At 46.8% G+C, this 16,263-nt stretch overlaps 2 protein-coding genes across 3 annotated transcripts in view; one reads left to right on the top strand and one right to left on the bottom strand.

Annotated features, from left to right (window-relative positions):
• The window catches only part of LOC126535529 (AP-5 complex subunit mu-1-like), a 196,152-nt gene that overhangs the window by 2,764 nt on the left and 177,125 nt on the right, over positions 1–16,263 (bottom strand). For both annotated transcript variants that reach the window (XM_050182341.3, XM_055073185.2), the window contains one exon: positions 256–352. In XM_050182341.3, coding sequence (XP_050038298.1) covers positions 256–352 — 97 coding nt within the window. The remainder of the gene's footprint in view (positions 1–255; positions 353–16,263) is intronic.
• On the top strand, positions 11,721–15,331 carry LOC140219392 (putative nuclease HARBI1). The gene is made up of 3 exons (XM_072289164.1): positions 11,721–12,565; positions 13,415–13,553; positions 14,549–15,331. The coding sequence occupies exons 1-3, from the start codon at positions 12,218–12,220 to the stop codon at positions 15,064–15,066; spliced, it is 1,005 nt and encodes a 334-aa protein (XP_072145265.1). The 5' UTR covers positions 11,721–12,217; the 3' UTR covers positions 15,067–15,331.

The following is a 16,263-nucleotide window of genomic DNA, read 5'->3' as shown; positions in this document are numbered from 1 at the left end:
ACTAATTTTTATTTATTTATTTCATACTGCTAGATTTGCATGCAAGACTGTATGTAGCAGGGTCAGTACACGAATACAACTATAACATATGATTGCAAACACAGTATGGACACTAAGGTTATGGTAATCACAGCACAAAATATTTCTAGCTTCTCCTAGAGTGCCAGTTGCTACATTAAGGTATGCTTGGGCAGACCACTTCGTTCTAGCCTGTGCATGGCAGAAAGCAGCACTAATATAGGACAGGGTACTCACCAACAAGCAGTTTGAACTTGACCAGAGGTGTAACCAAGATGGACTTGGCGTCAAGGCTGCATCCACTCAATGTCCGATTCGACATTCGGAACTCGACCTGCAATCCAAATAGTATGTTGCTGAGAAACTGGCAAGATAAAAGGAGCTCAGCCTTGAGCGAACTTGGGATTTACCGTGACTATGCTTCTATAGTTTCTTTGATGTTCAGAGTGCACTTAAAGGGGTCCTGAACCACTTTTTATTGAAAGAAGAAATGCTTCTGAAGTTAAAATAGACTATTTCAAAAATACAAAAGGTACTTTAATGCGTTCAGCAGAAGTGAAGTTATCGGCAATCAAACACCATCTTCTCTATGCTCCCGTTCCTTCTTCAATGCCTTGTACTGCAAAGACTACGGCAGAGCGAAGTGTGCCCACAACGCTCCCCCTTCTATATGTCACCATAGCGTGCAGTTCAAATTTGATTTTGGATGTTAACATACACACCACTACTTCCAATTTTGGCACCTATGACACGCCAAACATAAGCTAAATGTGACTGTCCTCAGTGAGCTGCAGTGCGCTTAGCCAGTGGACTCATGGCTGCACACTGCGGCGGCCACGGTATCTATGCTAGAGTGCTGCACGGGCCTTCGAAGCGTTTTTCGGTGGGCTCGGGATTGAAGCCACGGGCCTGGGCCGGATTTGGGCCCGCTCATTAAAGGGCCTAAGTAGTGCCTTCGAGCACAAGCGAACATTATGCACTACATGGTGCAATGCATTCTGTGCCAAGCTGAAGTGACACAAGCAAATAGCTGGCTCTTGTATACCTTAGCAAAGAAAACAGAAAAACAGATTGAGTTATAGTGCTTTTTTTTTTCTACAAGAATGAACATTGTTTCCACGTAACAAAAAATAAATTATACAAACTACCGCTCTTCGAACCGTTTCCCTGTTAGCACTTCTGCAATTGCACTATTAGAACTCTCAATACTACATTATTTTAGTCCTAACGCAAGGCATGTCTCATTTTACTTGAGCCTTTATTTTATGCTGTGTGCTCAGAATTTACCTGTTTGTATATATATATACATATATATTTGCATGCTAAATGACTTCATAGGACCAAATCAAACCATCAAGGTGCATACACACCAGCAGAAAAATAGCACAGGCAATGGGCCAGATAACTGATGTTCTCATGAGAGAGAGAGATAAAACATCTTTATTGAAAGTCCCTGCTGAATTCAAAAGGGGAACAGAGGGGCCGGGAGGCTAGTCCCATAAAGTTCCCTTCCATCAGATGCAAGCCAGGCCTTGAACTGTAGCAGCGTCCTCCACCAGCTGGACAACCCAGACCTGGGCATTTGCGGAGCACTATAGCCTCCCACTGCTCAGAGGTTTTTATTTTAGCATTGTGGTTTATGCTGTGTCTGATATTGTTTGAAGCTGATGGGCATGCCCACATAATGTATATACTTGCAGATTGCACCCTATCTGTCTGCCTCACCTTCTCGGGGCCTGTCAGCTGTAGCAATGAGAGACCAGAATATTTGTTTCTCATGGGAAGAAACAAATATTCTGGTCTCTTGTTGCTTATACACTGCAGCTGATAGACCCCGAGAAGGTGAGGCAGACACATAGGGTGCAATCTGCAAATAAAGATATTGTTACGAGGCAGAGACAAGCATGAATGTTGTTTATGCAAGGCGAATGCTGAAGGCACCATCTGACACTAGAACATGGTGGCTGAAGCGCTCCAGCAACAAGAACACTTCTTCGTCATCGTCTTTTGTCTGCACGTCCTGTTCTGCATCAGGACAATATGTTTTACTTAGAGACCGAGCCCGGTCATGCACACGCGGGCTCTGGCTAGACTTAGTAATGAACACCTGGGCTGGGCTCAGGCTTCATAATGTAGGCCTGGGCCGGGCCGGAAAATCAGGTCCATGCAATGCTCTAACCTACGCTACGTAGAAGACCACAGCTACATGCAACAATGGTGCATATGCGCAGTGTTTGCTTTGTGCACAACGGGATTTGAGGGCGTGCTCGTGCTCATATGCTACAGTCTGACCATGATACGTGGTGTGGACTGGCTTTGTCCTTCACCAGCTTGACCGAAGGATAGTAGCCACATCCAACTTGCATATATTTAAAGTGCTATCAATTAGCCTTCCAAGGCGTCTAACTAAATGTGGCCAAGAGTGAGCACGTACTGGCAAGCGTGCATGTGGTCTAACCTTATACGTTTTGCATGGTTCAAGGCTAGTTGAGCATTCAAAACTACTCGAAATTGGCGAGACCCTTCTGGCTACGGCACCGATAGGCTGGGTGGCCAAAGTTTAATTTCTAAGCAGGCGGCTGCAGCCAAGGGTACCGTATTTACACGATTGTAAGTCGACCTATTTTTTTAAATGTGAAAATCTGAAGTGGGGGGGGGGGGGGGGGAGGTCGACTCACAATCGGAACCAACACATGGCACCGCAAAAAAAAAAGTGAGACTAACGTAATATCAGGGGAGCTACAACGTAGTTCCAATTTTATGTTTGCTCTACGGCCCCACCCGTAGCTTTCCGCTATCCCGCATGTTTTTTTTTTGCTTTTTGGAAAGGTTCTTCAACATTTTTTAGAGTTTTACAGTGCACACAGCACTCATATGGGGGTGTCGATAGTTCATGGAAGTGCCGCTGTTCCATTTGCGGTGGCACCCTCAGAACAGCGGCGCTTGCGGGTAGTATCGACAGTTCATGGAAGAGCAGACACCGCTCGTGACTCGCGTGTTTCTCTTTCCCTGTAGCTCTTTAGTTTCATGCGTTCAATTTGACTGCAGGCCACGTGCTACATCCCTGCTTCCTCAGTCGTCATGAGTGCTACGAGTCCACTAAACATTCTACACTCGTTCAGTGGCATTGAAGAGGCCTGCCATCCTTTACGCTGAAGAAACATAACTGTGCAGCGGGCAGCAAGTTTGATACTTCGTAATGGGTGGTGCGAGAGTGGCGACAGCAGCGAAGCAAAATTTTCACCTGTGACGGCAACCGAAGAGGTTTCCGCGGGCCGAAGTCGGGACGCTTTTTGGAGCTGAAGGTCAAGCTTGCAACATATGTCGCCGAAACACATGATCGGTCCCTGCCAGTGACGTGCGACATGGTCATAAGACAAGCCTCGATCTTCGCATTTTAAGGCCCTGCTCCGCCTTGAGTACATGTGGCTGGCGGCAGAATATCACGAACTTATGCCGACCGACCATATCAAAAGAGCCTCCTTGACGGCTCTGTCTGGTTGGGTGCTTTCGGTGTGGACTTATGTATATATGCAAATGCACTTATGTATGCAAATGCGGAATTTCGCTGGACGGCGGTGTGCTGTGGAACCGTAGCAGCAAGGACGATGGCAGCACTAGTGAGGTTGAGTAGTCCAGTGAATATGCCAGCTACTAATAAATTTTCGTTAAGGAATGTGCCCACGGGCATGCTCTTCTTTTTTTTCCGTCACACGTGATATGGAGATGTTGACTTATATTCGAGTCGACTTACAATCATGTAAATACGATACATGAGCAGATGATAGTCAGCTTCTTTCGGAAGTACGTAATTATTATCAAAATTCGAAAGCACATTTTTGGTTACTTCAGCCTGTGTACTGAACTTCGTCAATAAATAATCACAGTAACATTAGGAAGAAGCGCACTGATCCAAACACCCTTCTTGACTGACGTCAGCTATTGGCCAATATCAGCTGCTTATGGGAATCCATTTTATTATGAAATAAAGCACCAGAAGAGAATGAGGAGTAGGCTTGAGTTGAAAAGAGAAAGGCGACCTTGCGGTCTGCTTGCGAGCTCGACGAGCCATGTAGGACAGTAAAACTTGGCTGAGATGTTCCCAGCAGCATATGCTATCCGCACACTATGTTTTTTCACCAAGCCTTAGCGGTGCTTCAGGACCCCTTTAAAGGGACACTAAAGCGAAACAATAAATCAGTTTAGACTAATGCAGCATTGTTTGAGAACCCTGCAGGCAGTCATTTCAAAAAGATAGTTTGATTATTAGATGAGAAAATGAAGTTTCGAGTATCAGTATTTGAATTTCGCGCCGAAACCCCAGCGCCAATCCGTGAGCGTGATGTCGGGGATTCCAAAGTATGTTTTCGCATTTGGGCCGCGTTGGCTGAATAAAGGTTCCCGAAACTTGCCATGTTTAATATTTGGTTCCTTTAGAACACAATGTAGTCAATCTGTACCGCTATATATAATTAGTAGGCCCTAGAAGAAGCCATCAACATCCAAGACGTCAAAGCCCCCAGGTGCGGGAACTTGAGTAGACGTCGCCACCCATATTTCATTTTTGCACTTTTTCTGGCTTACCAAACGTCTTATCGTTGTAAGAGTGGTGCTTTTGGTGTTGTAGAATGGTAATTTACTGATGCAGAACAAATCATTTTTCACTTTAGTGCTCCTTTAACTAGTGATTTAATTTGTTTGTGCATGTGTGTATACAGAGCATGAACACTTCTGCACTATTCACTGCCCTAAGATAAAAGCAGTGGGCTTTTTGCAAGAAAGAGGTCCCCATTGCAAACAGGAAACACATCGTACAAGCACCTTAACTCAGAGAATGTCTCTGGTTAAAAAGTGAAATGTTTAACATTCCATGAAGGCATGTACAGTAAAACCTTGTTATAACGAAACAGGATGTAACGAACTAACGGATATAACGAAGCAATCGTGATCCCCCTTGAAATTTCAATAGATGCCCATGTATTGAAAACCTCATTTTAATGAAACTAAAATTTCCTTGCGATTGGTATAACGAACCTTTTTCTAGAATGCAACTCTTTGGCACCCATTCCTGCATTTCGTGGAGCCGTCATGCCTCGCCATAACCAGCTCCGTAGCCGGGGTCAGTGTGCTGCTCTAGCTGCACGCGCTCCTGGTGCCATCTCTCGCACACAGTGCAAGCCTTGCTCTGTTTGCTCCTCCTCCAATGCCACCGATGTGCGGCGGCAATCAGAGCGCCAGCTCGGGGGCGGCTGATCTCGATGATGTGCTGCTGCCCAAGCCGAAATGCATAGCCGCCGCCGTTCGCCACTGCGTGTACCCCTTCCCCCCTCCTCTCCTCTGTGGCGGCGACTGCGCGAGAGCGCATGGTGTTCTCCGGTTGCCGAAGCACCAGCTCGGTATCAGCGGATCACGGTGCGTGCTTCCCAAGCCCAAACGCAAAGCCACCTTCAGTTAACTCGCTAGCGGCGTCAAGCCACCTTCAGTTAGCTCGCTAGCGGCGTCATCTCTTCACCACGCAATGTTCCTATGCGCCTACGTGCCCCCTCCTGCAACCTCCCGATAAGCAAAGCAGCTGCGCCAAGCTAAGCTCCGTTTGTGGCGGCTGGTGCGGTTTCGCACCAGACAGACTGTCAGAGGCTCACAGATAGTTTATATTATAATATCATCCGTCTGCCTATATAAGTAGTTTATTCTCAGCCAGTTCTTTCTGAGCCATGAGCAAGGCAACCAGTGGAAGTCTTTCGTCTGCCGCTACTGCTAAACAAGCTGCCCGAGCAGAGGCCCAGCACCGTCGCCGCCAGAATTCAGAGGTGCGCTATGCCGAACCAGGCATTGGTGCAGCAAGTTTAGCATATGTCCATCTATTTCTCTGACCACAAAGCTACCTTCATGACAATCAAGAACTCGGAGTGGAGTGTTCCTTGAAGAAGTGAAGAATAAAAAGTTATAACTGCCAATACATGTCTTGCTCGAATTATTTGCCTCAGTATATAGAAAAGCCGAAACAGCTGAAGAGCTGGGCTAAAATTTTGCATTAGGATGTAACGTAATCGTCGGCAATTGCTTTTTCCACAACGAGCATTTACTGACCATTTTGGTACACGTCAGGTCAATGTTTCATAGCGCGCGACGTTTGCGTCTCCCGTATGCTTCTCCCGGCGTCCCCTTTCCCGTAGAACTGGTGCACCTGCCTGCTCTTCCGCTTTGTGCGTGCGGCGGCGCCGACTACGGTTTTGTTGTTTGTCATTGCCTCCGTACACATCAACAAAGGGCCGTATAACGTAAAACTATTTCAATATGTTTTTATTCCAATCTCCTGACATCAAACTTGTGTAACCGCCGACGCAAGCATCGGGCGGTCACCCGCAGGGTTTTCTGAACAAACCAATCAAATGCTCGCCTCGTTCATAGGAGGTCACTTTTGTTTGTTTGAAAGACGAATAACATTGCCTGCACTGAGTGGCTTGTCTTATCTAATTGGCTCACAAAAGGCAAGGAGCAGGCTCAAGTGGAGAAGGATTCGATGGGGCCAAGCCACTGCACTGAATATAGATAACCGGACGAAGAGGGTGATGCCGGCCTCTGCAATTGGTCCGCTTTCTCTTACTTATGTTGAATTCCAATGGCAGATCCAGATCAAGTTTTTCTGCTCTGTATGGAGCAATCCTATTCCAATGGCAGAATGGGAGCGTGAGCTGTGTGTTCCAATGGCAGATTGGGACCAGCCGCTGATCCCGGATTGCTCCGTGGAGCAAAAATATTTGCTCGGCCGAAATCGACAGATTTGACCGGAAGTCCTCGTGACGTATTTCCTTCACCCGCCTCTGGTTCCTGTCACAGTCGCCTGTTTCCGGACGCGGGCAGCTATGGACGACATGGGAAACGTGGACGCCGCTTCGCGCCGTGCGGTTTTGTTCGCGCTCCTAGACAGCTCTGACACAGACAGTACAATTTCCAAGTCGAGTGATGATTCTTCTGACACGGACAGTGAAATGGGGTGGTGGGTTGCGCTTCCAAGCGCTTGTTCCTGAGATGGGGAGCTAAGATGGGGAGCTATCGCGGTTTTCGTGACGCCGCGTGACAGACACGTGAAGTGGGGGTGGTCCAAAAAAGTTTTTGACCAATCGCGGTGGGCTTATTGCAGATTCGGAATAGAAAAGTTTGGAATAGATTGATGTTATAGCACCCAATATTAGTGTTTCTATCGGTTCATCCATGCGAGTTCCCGCCGCCAGAAAGGAGATGGACGACGGCAAATGGAAGCGCAAAACGATATCAGTTGACCAGAAGGTGGCTATGCTGAAAGTCGAGTACAGTGTGAAGAAAAAAAAGTGGCCAAAGATTTCAGCATAGCGTTGAGCTGCTATCAACGATTTTGACCAGAAAAGAAGGTGTCACCAGAGCTGCCGCACATGACGTAAAAGGCGACGGAAAGAAGCTGTGAGCCCGCGCTTTTGAAGCTGTAGAGAAGGTGGTCTTCAAGTGGTTTTTGGACGCAAGAACAAGCGGCACTCCTGTGAGTGGGGCACTGTTGGGAGCGTGCATCATGGGGCACGGGTTTCGTGCCAAGTGTACGCTGGCTGCAGCGTTTCAAAGAGCACCACGACATCGGTGGCAGGGCTGTCAGCAAGGAAGCGCAGTTTGTCACCACGAAGCTGCAGTGGTGTGGGTGGAGACAAATATTGGACAACTGTTAGAAAAATACAGCACCAATTATTCATTCAACGCGAATGAGGCAGCCCTGTTCTACCAGATGCTGCCACAAAAAACCTTGGCCCTCAAAGGTGAACGCTGCCGGGGCAGTAAGCGGACCAAGGTCCGCGTAATCATGTTACTTTGTGCCAACATGGATGGGTCCGAAAAGGTGCCAGCACTCATGGTCGGCAAAAGTGCGTCGCCACAATGCTTCAAAGGCAAACGAAAGCTCCAAGCAAAACTCTTGCTTGGGCTAGTTGGTTCATGCTTGAAGTAGTAAAGGCAGGCGCAGAAGACCAGGACTCAGGAAGAACACAAACGACAGGACCAGCGCCACTCACAACTAAGTTTATTTTCGCAACAAGCCTGCCTTATGTAGGTTATTCACGCCGAGTCACGCACAAAACTTTAGAAGTAAAAACCACCAATCTATCAACCATTCAGGAATATTATCTGGCACATATTATCGAATGAGCAAACAAGAACCACACGTGGATCAGCACAGGACGCAATTGATGTGGTATAGTCTTTTTTTTTCTCCAAGCCAACGGGGACAAAAAACCAGACATAAAAAGTACCGTCTACACTTCACTACCAACCAATCTATCCACAACATAACACACTTCAAACGCCTAAGGCCCAGTCAGTGATAAAACCCGCACGACTATGGGAATAATGACCAACGAATAACACAGGAAAAACATGAGAAATGCATCTAAGTACAGTGTCTGCGTCAAAACTAAAATCTCTTATAGTCACTCACCTAAAAAATTGATAAAACATGTGACCGCGCGAAAAAAGAACCACGTGACAAACAATGAAATGGACAGAAGTGATGAACGATAAAGGTCTAAAGAACAGCGTCTGCGTCAAAAAAAAGAGGAAATGCTACAAAAGCTTAAGAGCCACTAAAAAATCGTCAACAAAATAAAAACTAGTTAAATAAAAGGAAGACAGATGGTAAAACCAAATGAAATCACTCTAACAGGAGGCCTAAATGAAACCTTCTAAAAAGTCGTCTCCTTTTCACTAAGCAGAATGGACGGCCTGCTGACGCATGCGTTTCCCTCTTTTTGATTAAATACGCTTCCACAATTTCCCGCTCAAACCTGTCTTTTCCAAACTTCAAAAATTTAGTTCTGTCAAACTGAGGGCGGCAATTAGAGCAGTCTCTGCAATGCTCTGCAAGGAAACTCCCTTCCTTGTTGTGCAGATTACGACAATGTTCCATTGCGCGCTCATTGAAACATCAACCTGTTTGTCCGATATAGCTGCTGCGCCCACAGCTTAGAGGGATTTGGTAGACTACACGTGTCCTGCATTCAGTGAACTTCTTCTGATGCTGGACTGAACAAGCCGGGCGTTTCTCTCCGTTCATGGCACAAAGCTTAGACAGCTTGCAAGGCGCCGAGAAAACAACCTGAACGTTATGCCTAGTTGCCACTTTCTTAATGTTGTGCGATACCTTATGAAGGTACGGAATTACCGCAACAGAACTGCATGAAACTATCTCCCTGATAAGAGGCGGGTGCTTTAGTTTTTGGAGCATCGTTTCGCAGACAGCTGAAATCAGACATGGCGGGAAGCCTGCCTGTTGTTGTTGCACTTGAGCGCTCATGATAACTCCTTAGTGGTCAAGGGGTTGCACAACTGCAGTGCAGTTTGGCGGCAAGAAGCTTAGCTCGATGTTTTTTAGCACAGCGGCAGTGTGGCGGGCCATGCAGTTGTCCAGTACGAAGCGTATCTTCCGGTTCAGCTTGCCCAGCCGCTCGTCCCACTCCCGTAGCGATTGTGCAAAAATTTCTCTCGTCATCCAAGCCTTACGGTTGTACACATAACTCACTTGGGCCACTGCAAGCGTGTGATCGACCGGATTCTGTTAAATATGAGCATGAAGCGCGAGTCTACGATCGACTTGTACATGGCGATCGAGATGCTACAGGCTGCTTGGATGGCTGTACCGGCAAGCACGATCCCCAATTGCTTTCGGCATGCCTCATTTGGCGTCAGCAGCAGCGGTTACAGCAGAGATCGCGGTGCCGCCACCAACGAGGGTGCCGTGGGCGACCAAGCCCTAGCGTCGTGGCACGCTCTCCTTGATGCCAGCGTTGTACCCGACTGTGACACCTTCTGCACGTACGTCAGTGCCGATGCTGACGCGGTGACCATTGAAGAGCTAACGGAGGTGGAAATTGTACGAGTGGTGACGGGGGTGCTTAATGACAACGGTGACGAATGTGTCAACGACAGCCCGGAGCCTAATATTGGCAAAGCCGACGTACCAATGCCTGAACAAGCATTGGATGCGGCAGACCTGCTGCACCGCTTCTTTGGCGCTCACGATGACGGAGACGACAGGCTCGAAATAGCGCCTGCAGCTGGTGTGCTGTTGATCGATCAGTGATGAGCCGTTTGGCATGAATAAAGTAGCAATTTTTTGCTGTCTTTTTTCGCTTGTTTTTTTTTCGTGCGATGGCCGTTTTCTTTTTCGCATCGTGGGCTGCTGTGAGATTTGGTGGTGAGTACATCCTCTCTTGCTTGCTAATTGTGGACAGAAATGGATGGTGGTCATAACGAACTAATGGTTATAACAAAATAATTACAACCCCCCCTCAACTTCGTTATAATGAGGTTTTACTGTATCAGCTTATACGGGTGGTCCTCCACAACAAAGCATCCATTTGTGAACCTCTTCATTGTCTGCTGTACCGAAAGGCCAAGTGGAGATGGAAAGTCTTGCACAAAGGTGATTTCAACAGACAGGTCGTGCTGCGTGAGTGTACAATCCTTGTACATTACAACGACTCCTGTCACTGATGTTGAGCTGCCATGTTTCTCCTTATGGGCTAGGAGCAGTCCTTGCACAGCTGGATGGAAACGTACATGAAATATCTGTTGCGTTTGTGTCAAGTACACTCAGAGAGGAATACTCCCAACTTGACAGAGGAGGAATTGTAATTATGTTCGTGATGATGCATGCACTTTAATGAGTACATTGCTGGTAGGCGTGTGCTCATAATAATTGACCACAAATCACTTCTCAGAATAATGTGTCCTGTTGCTGCAAGTGTCCTGTCCTGTTGCTGCATAAGTTCTGTTGCTGCAGATGCTTCGTTGGTGCACTGACACTGACGACTATGAGCTATTGTAATGAGAAGCAAGAAGATACCAAAATGCTGATGCACTCAGCCGACTTCCCCTTGGTTTGGATTCTGATAAGCAAGCGGCACCAGGCGACATCTTGATGACTGAAGGTCTATGGAAAACTTCAACACGTACCGAGAAGATAGCCGAGCTGGCAGTGCAAGATTGCACACGCTCTGAAGTTTACAAGGGTCTGCAAAGAGGGCATACTGCGTCATGGAAAGGCCCAGACTATCAACCCTACAAAAGTCGTGTGCAGGAACTATCAACGCACCGAGGTTGCATATGTGGGGAGCACAGCTAGTGATTCTTACAATGGCTAGAGAGGAAGCTATGACTCTCCTTCACACTAACCACCCAGGAATGACTGCGATAAAGCACTGCACTTGTAGTCACTTGTGGTGGCCTGATTGGGTGCTGATCTATAGAGGCCAAGGTCCGTTCCTGTGAAACATGCCAAAGGCACAGCTGCCTTCCACCAGCAATGCCACGCAGAAATGGCCACGTCCTCGTGAATCATGAAAAATCATCCACATCAATTTTACTGAGCTGGTGAACAACCTGTTTTTGATCATAGTGGATACCTTCTCCAAGTGGCTATAAGTTAGACCAATACCATCACAGTCTACTTCCGCAGCCATAAATCTGCCACATTCAAACTTCACCACTTCTGGCATACCGCGAGTGTTGGTTTATAACAATGGGAGAACATTAGTTTTATCAGAGATGCAACAGTTCTTCACCTTAAATAGAATCAAGCACATAACATCAGCTCCATACCACCCGGAAACAAGCAGAAGGTCGACAGTGGCAGAAACATTTGTCACCGATAAGTATTCAGTCCGATTCGAAAGACAGGGGCCGTATTCTGTAGCGGTTCCTTTGGGAACCGGTTCCTTTGGGCTGTTGCCATTGGTCGGCGTTTCGTTGTCGTCATCCCTGGTGGGCGGGACGACAAATTTTGATGACGTCACACAGGTTGCCAATCTTCTGGAAAGGAACCGGTTCCCTGCTAGGAGAGGAACCGCGGAGAAGTGGTTCTCTCGAGGGTCGCGCGCGGGGGCGAGCATGATGTCGAGGGTTGCTAGGGCAACCGTGGCTGCCGGCTAACCTCGCGCCAGCTGACGAGCCGGCACCTAGACGAGACGAGACAGAGACGGCAATGGCGGCTCCTTTGGTTGTGTTGCTGGGGAGTGCCGAAAGACAACGACGCGACGAGAGGCAACGACGCGACGCGTTCGGCATGGCCGAAGAAGAGTTTCGAAGGCATTTTAGGCTCTCCAAAGACATAGTGTGACGTCTTTGCGATGAGCTGGGAGGACATCTCGGACCTCAAAGATTTCGTGGTGTCGACACTACGATGAAAGTGCTGTGCGCGCTGCGGTTTTTTGCCACCGGGAGCTTTCAACAGTGCGTCGGGAATGAAGAAGCGATTGCACTGTCGCAGCCTTCGGTCAGCCGGATCATTACAGCCGTCGCCAAGGCCATTACGGTTGTGGGCAAAGAAGAAGGATGGGTTAGATTCCCATCCACGGCGCAACAGAAAGCCGCCGTCAAGGAAGGCTTTCTTAGCCGTGGAAAAATTCCAGGAGTTCTAGGATGTGTGGACGGGAGTCTGATAGCCATCGTTCGCCCTAAGAAGCTCGGCCCCGGCGAAACGGAATCGTACTGGAGCCGTAAAGGGTATTACGCCCTCAACTGCATGGTCGTGAGTATTGTTCATTGACAAATATTTTCGATATGTGATTGCGCGAGTGCACGTTGTAAAAAACTTCGTTTCGTTATTTTTCATCGATTGCCGGTAATACTTGCGTTCCTATTCGAGAAAGTAGCGTTTGTGTTGTATGTGTAATGACGACTTTGATCTTGGCAATAGAACCCGGCCGCACTTTTTCAGTGCTCTCTAATCACAGTTGAATAGCCTTTTCGATGCTACAATGTAAACACATTACGCGCGACTTAAACCGGAATAGACGCCGTAGCAGTGAAGGGAGTCTTCGTCTGCGAGCGATCCTAACAGAAGACGAACCCTTGTGATTCTTATTCGACGTAAAACTAAAGCATTGTGGCCAACAGACTGTAAACGTGAAAAGGAGCATCCCATCAATGAAAATGGTGTGAGGGAGAATGAGAATGTGTGGACACCCATTTGCTCTAGCTGTTAATACGGCACATGCTGCCACTTCCGCATTCTTTCGCTTGTAATAGGCACTTTGTCTGGAAAAACAAGAAAAAAACACAGGTGGCACTCTCTAGCAGAATCTTGTACAATATGGACGGAAGAAACCAAAGGAATTATTTTGCACATTGTGTTGTGACCGCACGCCATACATGAGCACATGTACACATGCCAACATTGCATTTGTAGGTTAAGATGACATTGTTATCATGCTGATGATTAGTTCAACTGCCTACTGCGTATGTTGATATCTCCTTTTCTGTAATTGTGTTGGCTGACTGAACAGTAACTGATTGGCAAGTAGTGTTGTAAGCAAAAGTTTGTGCCAGATATTTGTTGCAGTGGCATTGACACCTTCTCTTTGCTTTCTCTTACAAGGTGTGTGATGCAAAGCTGAATATCCTGGCAATTGACCCACGGTTTCCCGGATCGTGCCACGATTATTTCGTTTGGAGGCATTCTGCATTTCGCCGCCGCCTCACTCGTGGCCTGTTACTTCATGGAGAAGTCTTGCTTGGTAAGTGCACCTAAAGTAGCAGTGCTTCTTCCACATGTAAAACATACACAGTCAAATAGTTTTGCATCCTAGCAAGCTTTAAGAAAGCGTGATTTGCTAGAAATGTGTTGTGAATGCAGCAGTACCTAATGAACCTGCAGCGACTATCGAGAGAAACATGTCTCTCTTAGAAGGCAGATATTTTTACCAGCATGTATACAACAGCTGACATGTTATTCTGTTTATTTACTTATTAATTTCAATACACTGAATGCCACGTGGAGCGTTACAGGCAGGGGTGTAATTCTACAGAACACGTCGAAATGGCAGTTTTCAAGTATGATGGAAAAGGGTTGGTGACAATGGACTCGGGTAGCTGGTTCCTGGTCACTGTCCTTGGAACGAAGGAATAAGCGTGTGCGTGAAACTTTCGGCATCGACGTTAGTGATCGGTGTAGTATATATTGTAGAATAGTGCAAGTTGCGCTATTTTTCTTTGTGTCACAATGTCTGCTATTTTTTTTGTTGCAGCGACGTGGAGTGATTAGAAAGGATCAAACGGGTAGCTCGAGTTCGGGTACCTTCACGAGAAGAGGTACGAAAAGTAGAGTAAGGATCCCAGATACTGGCAGCATATTCGAGAGTAGACCTTAGAAGTGTTTTATAAAATAACACTTCTGAAGAGAGAAGAGCTAATTAGTTTTAGTGGAGGATGTACATTTAGGGAGAAGCAAATGGGATGAGCGGAGCAGAAAACCACGAGTATGAAATAAATATTACATGTCCAACTTAACCCGAGAATGAGATTTGCAGCCGAGACAACAGGTGAAATTGGGCTTTTCTTTAAAATGAGTCGAACTGTCTTTACAACTTTCTGGGAAGGTCAATGTTCGATAGATATTGCAACAATAAATCCAAGACCCGCTGCTGTTGTAAAAGGGCCCTGGCGTAGACTGTGTTCTTGCATTGTGCCTTAATGTATCCACGTTCGTTCACTGACGTGCAACACTTTACAGGGGACTCTGGGTACCCGCTAGAGCCATGGATCATGACTCCTGTGCCTGGTCACCCAAATCGCCTCACGGCAGAGGGGCGCTATAATGAGGCACACGCATCAATGCGAAATGCCGTTGAGCGGTGCATAGGAGTCGTCAAGAGCCGCTTCCGATGCCTGCAGAGGTATCGGGTGCTCCACTACTCGCCTCAGAAAGCAGCCACTATTGTTGCAGCTTGTGCAGCGCTGCATAACCTCTGCCTTGCAGCAGGCGTGCCTCTGCCAGACGACCCAGGTGACGACGGTGCACATGACGACAGCGCACAGGAGCCAGCCCAGGCACAAGTGCTGCTTCAAGTACAGGTGCCACCGCAGGCGCACCCTGTACAGCCTTCTCGAGCTTTGTTTCAAAGAGGCCGTGCGGTGCGTGAATCCATAGTTCGTGTGTTTCGGCTGCCCAGAAATTTGCGCATTGCCTACCTGCAAAGTGTGCGCCGGCGCATTCGCTGGCAAATGAGGTGGAGACATGTGCTGGTGTAACATGTTTTATTTTTATTTTCATAAAAGTAAATAGGCCGTGCACTTCAACATAACACATTGCGTGTGCTCACATGTGGCTAATCATAGTATGCTGCATACTGCAGTAGTGAAAAGCACATGATTTGTCTATGTTGAGCATGACAGATACACATGCAGTGACAAATAACCATGTGCCATTATGTTACTCCTTTGCTTTGTTCACTGTGCTTTTGAATATTGTCTCGCCAGGGAATTTTCTTTAAATAAAGGTTATTTCCAAGGTGAATGGCAACCAATCTTGCATTGTTGAATATTGCTTTGCAATGCCTATTTTACTGTGCAGTATGCATTGTTCCAAAGCTGAAGATATCTGTTCATGTGTGACACGCAAGAGCAGCATGAGTTACACAGCAACTGAAATGTCGTCAGCAATCTGTATAGCACATATTGAAATGTATAGCAACAAACGAGACATGTCAAGCACTTATTGGAGCAGGATTTCTTTAAATAGCAGACACTCATGCTTACTACTGCTTTGTTTAAACTCAAGAGTTGCTTCAACATTGCATTTCTTGCACACATGATTTCACATAATGCTCGTAATTGCTGCTTAACAAGGTGCAACAATATAAACAAAATCATGACAATGAAACATTTCTTTATTTATTCATTTTATTCATTGGGTACCTGCTTCGCCATTCAGGCATTACAGCAGGGAGGGTACAACTCATATAAATGAACACTCAGAATTACACTCATAAAGCATGGAAGAAATCATCATTTGAACAAATACAGACAGTGTCAGGTGGTAGAGTATTCCAGTCTCTTATAGTACGAACATAGAAAGAGTAGCGGAAAGCGTCGCTTTTAACGCTCTATTGCATGGCGTCCCATATTTGGCACATACCGGTTACCATTCTTTTTCGCATGTGTGAGATTCCCAGTTGAGAATGTGATTACGTCAGAGTAAATCTTGTAGTTATGCGCACTTATTATGGGCAAGTGCTGCCATCTCTTGAGTGATACGCAAAACAGAGGTGAAGTAGATTTTGGGATGCGACGTGAAACTCGGAGGGGGCAAACACGAGCAATTGTTTTTTTTTTTTCTCTGAAAAGTTCGACCGCAGAAACGTAGGAAAATTATTTTGGCATATTTTTTGGCCTCGCCAATTCAAGGCAGTTACTAGTTTTCTCAATTTTGCCTGCAACTACAGCAGA

This window comes from Dermacentor andersoni, chromosome 7, assembly GCF_023375885.2.
Source record: "Dermacentor andersoni chromosome 7, qqDerAnde1_hic_scaffold, whole genome shotgun sequence".
In the NCBI taxonomy this organism is placed as follows: Eukaryota; Metazoa; Arthropoda; class Arachnida; order Ixodida; family Ixodidae; genus Dermacentor; species Dermacentor andersoni.
Note: the sequence above shows the minus strand (reverse complement) of the source record. Positions and strands in the feature narration are given on the sequence as shown.

Coding starts and splice junctions, on each gene's coding strand:
- LOC140219392 (XM_072289164.1), top strand. CDS start 12,218: ATGAAAGTGCTGTGCGCGCTGCGGTTTTTTGCCACCGGGAGCTTTCAA. Junction 12,566..13,414: donor ACGCCCTCAACTGCATGGTC/GTGAGTATTGTT, acceptor TTCTCTTACAAG/GTGTGTGATGCAAAGCTGAA. Junction 13,554..14,548: donor TCATGGAGAAGTCTTGCTTG/GTAAGTGCACCT, acceptor AACACTTTACAG/GGGACTCTGGGTACCCGCTA.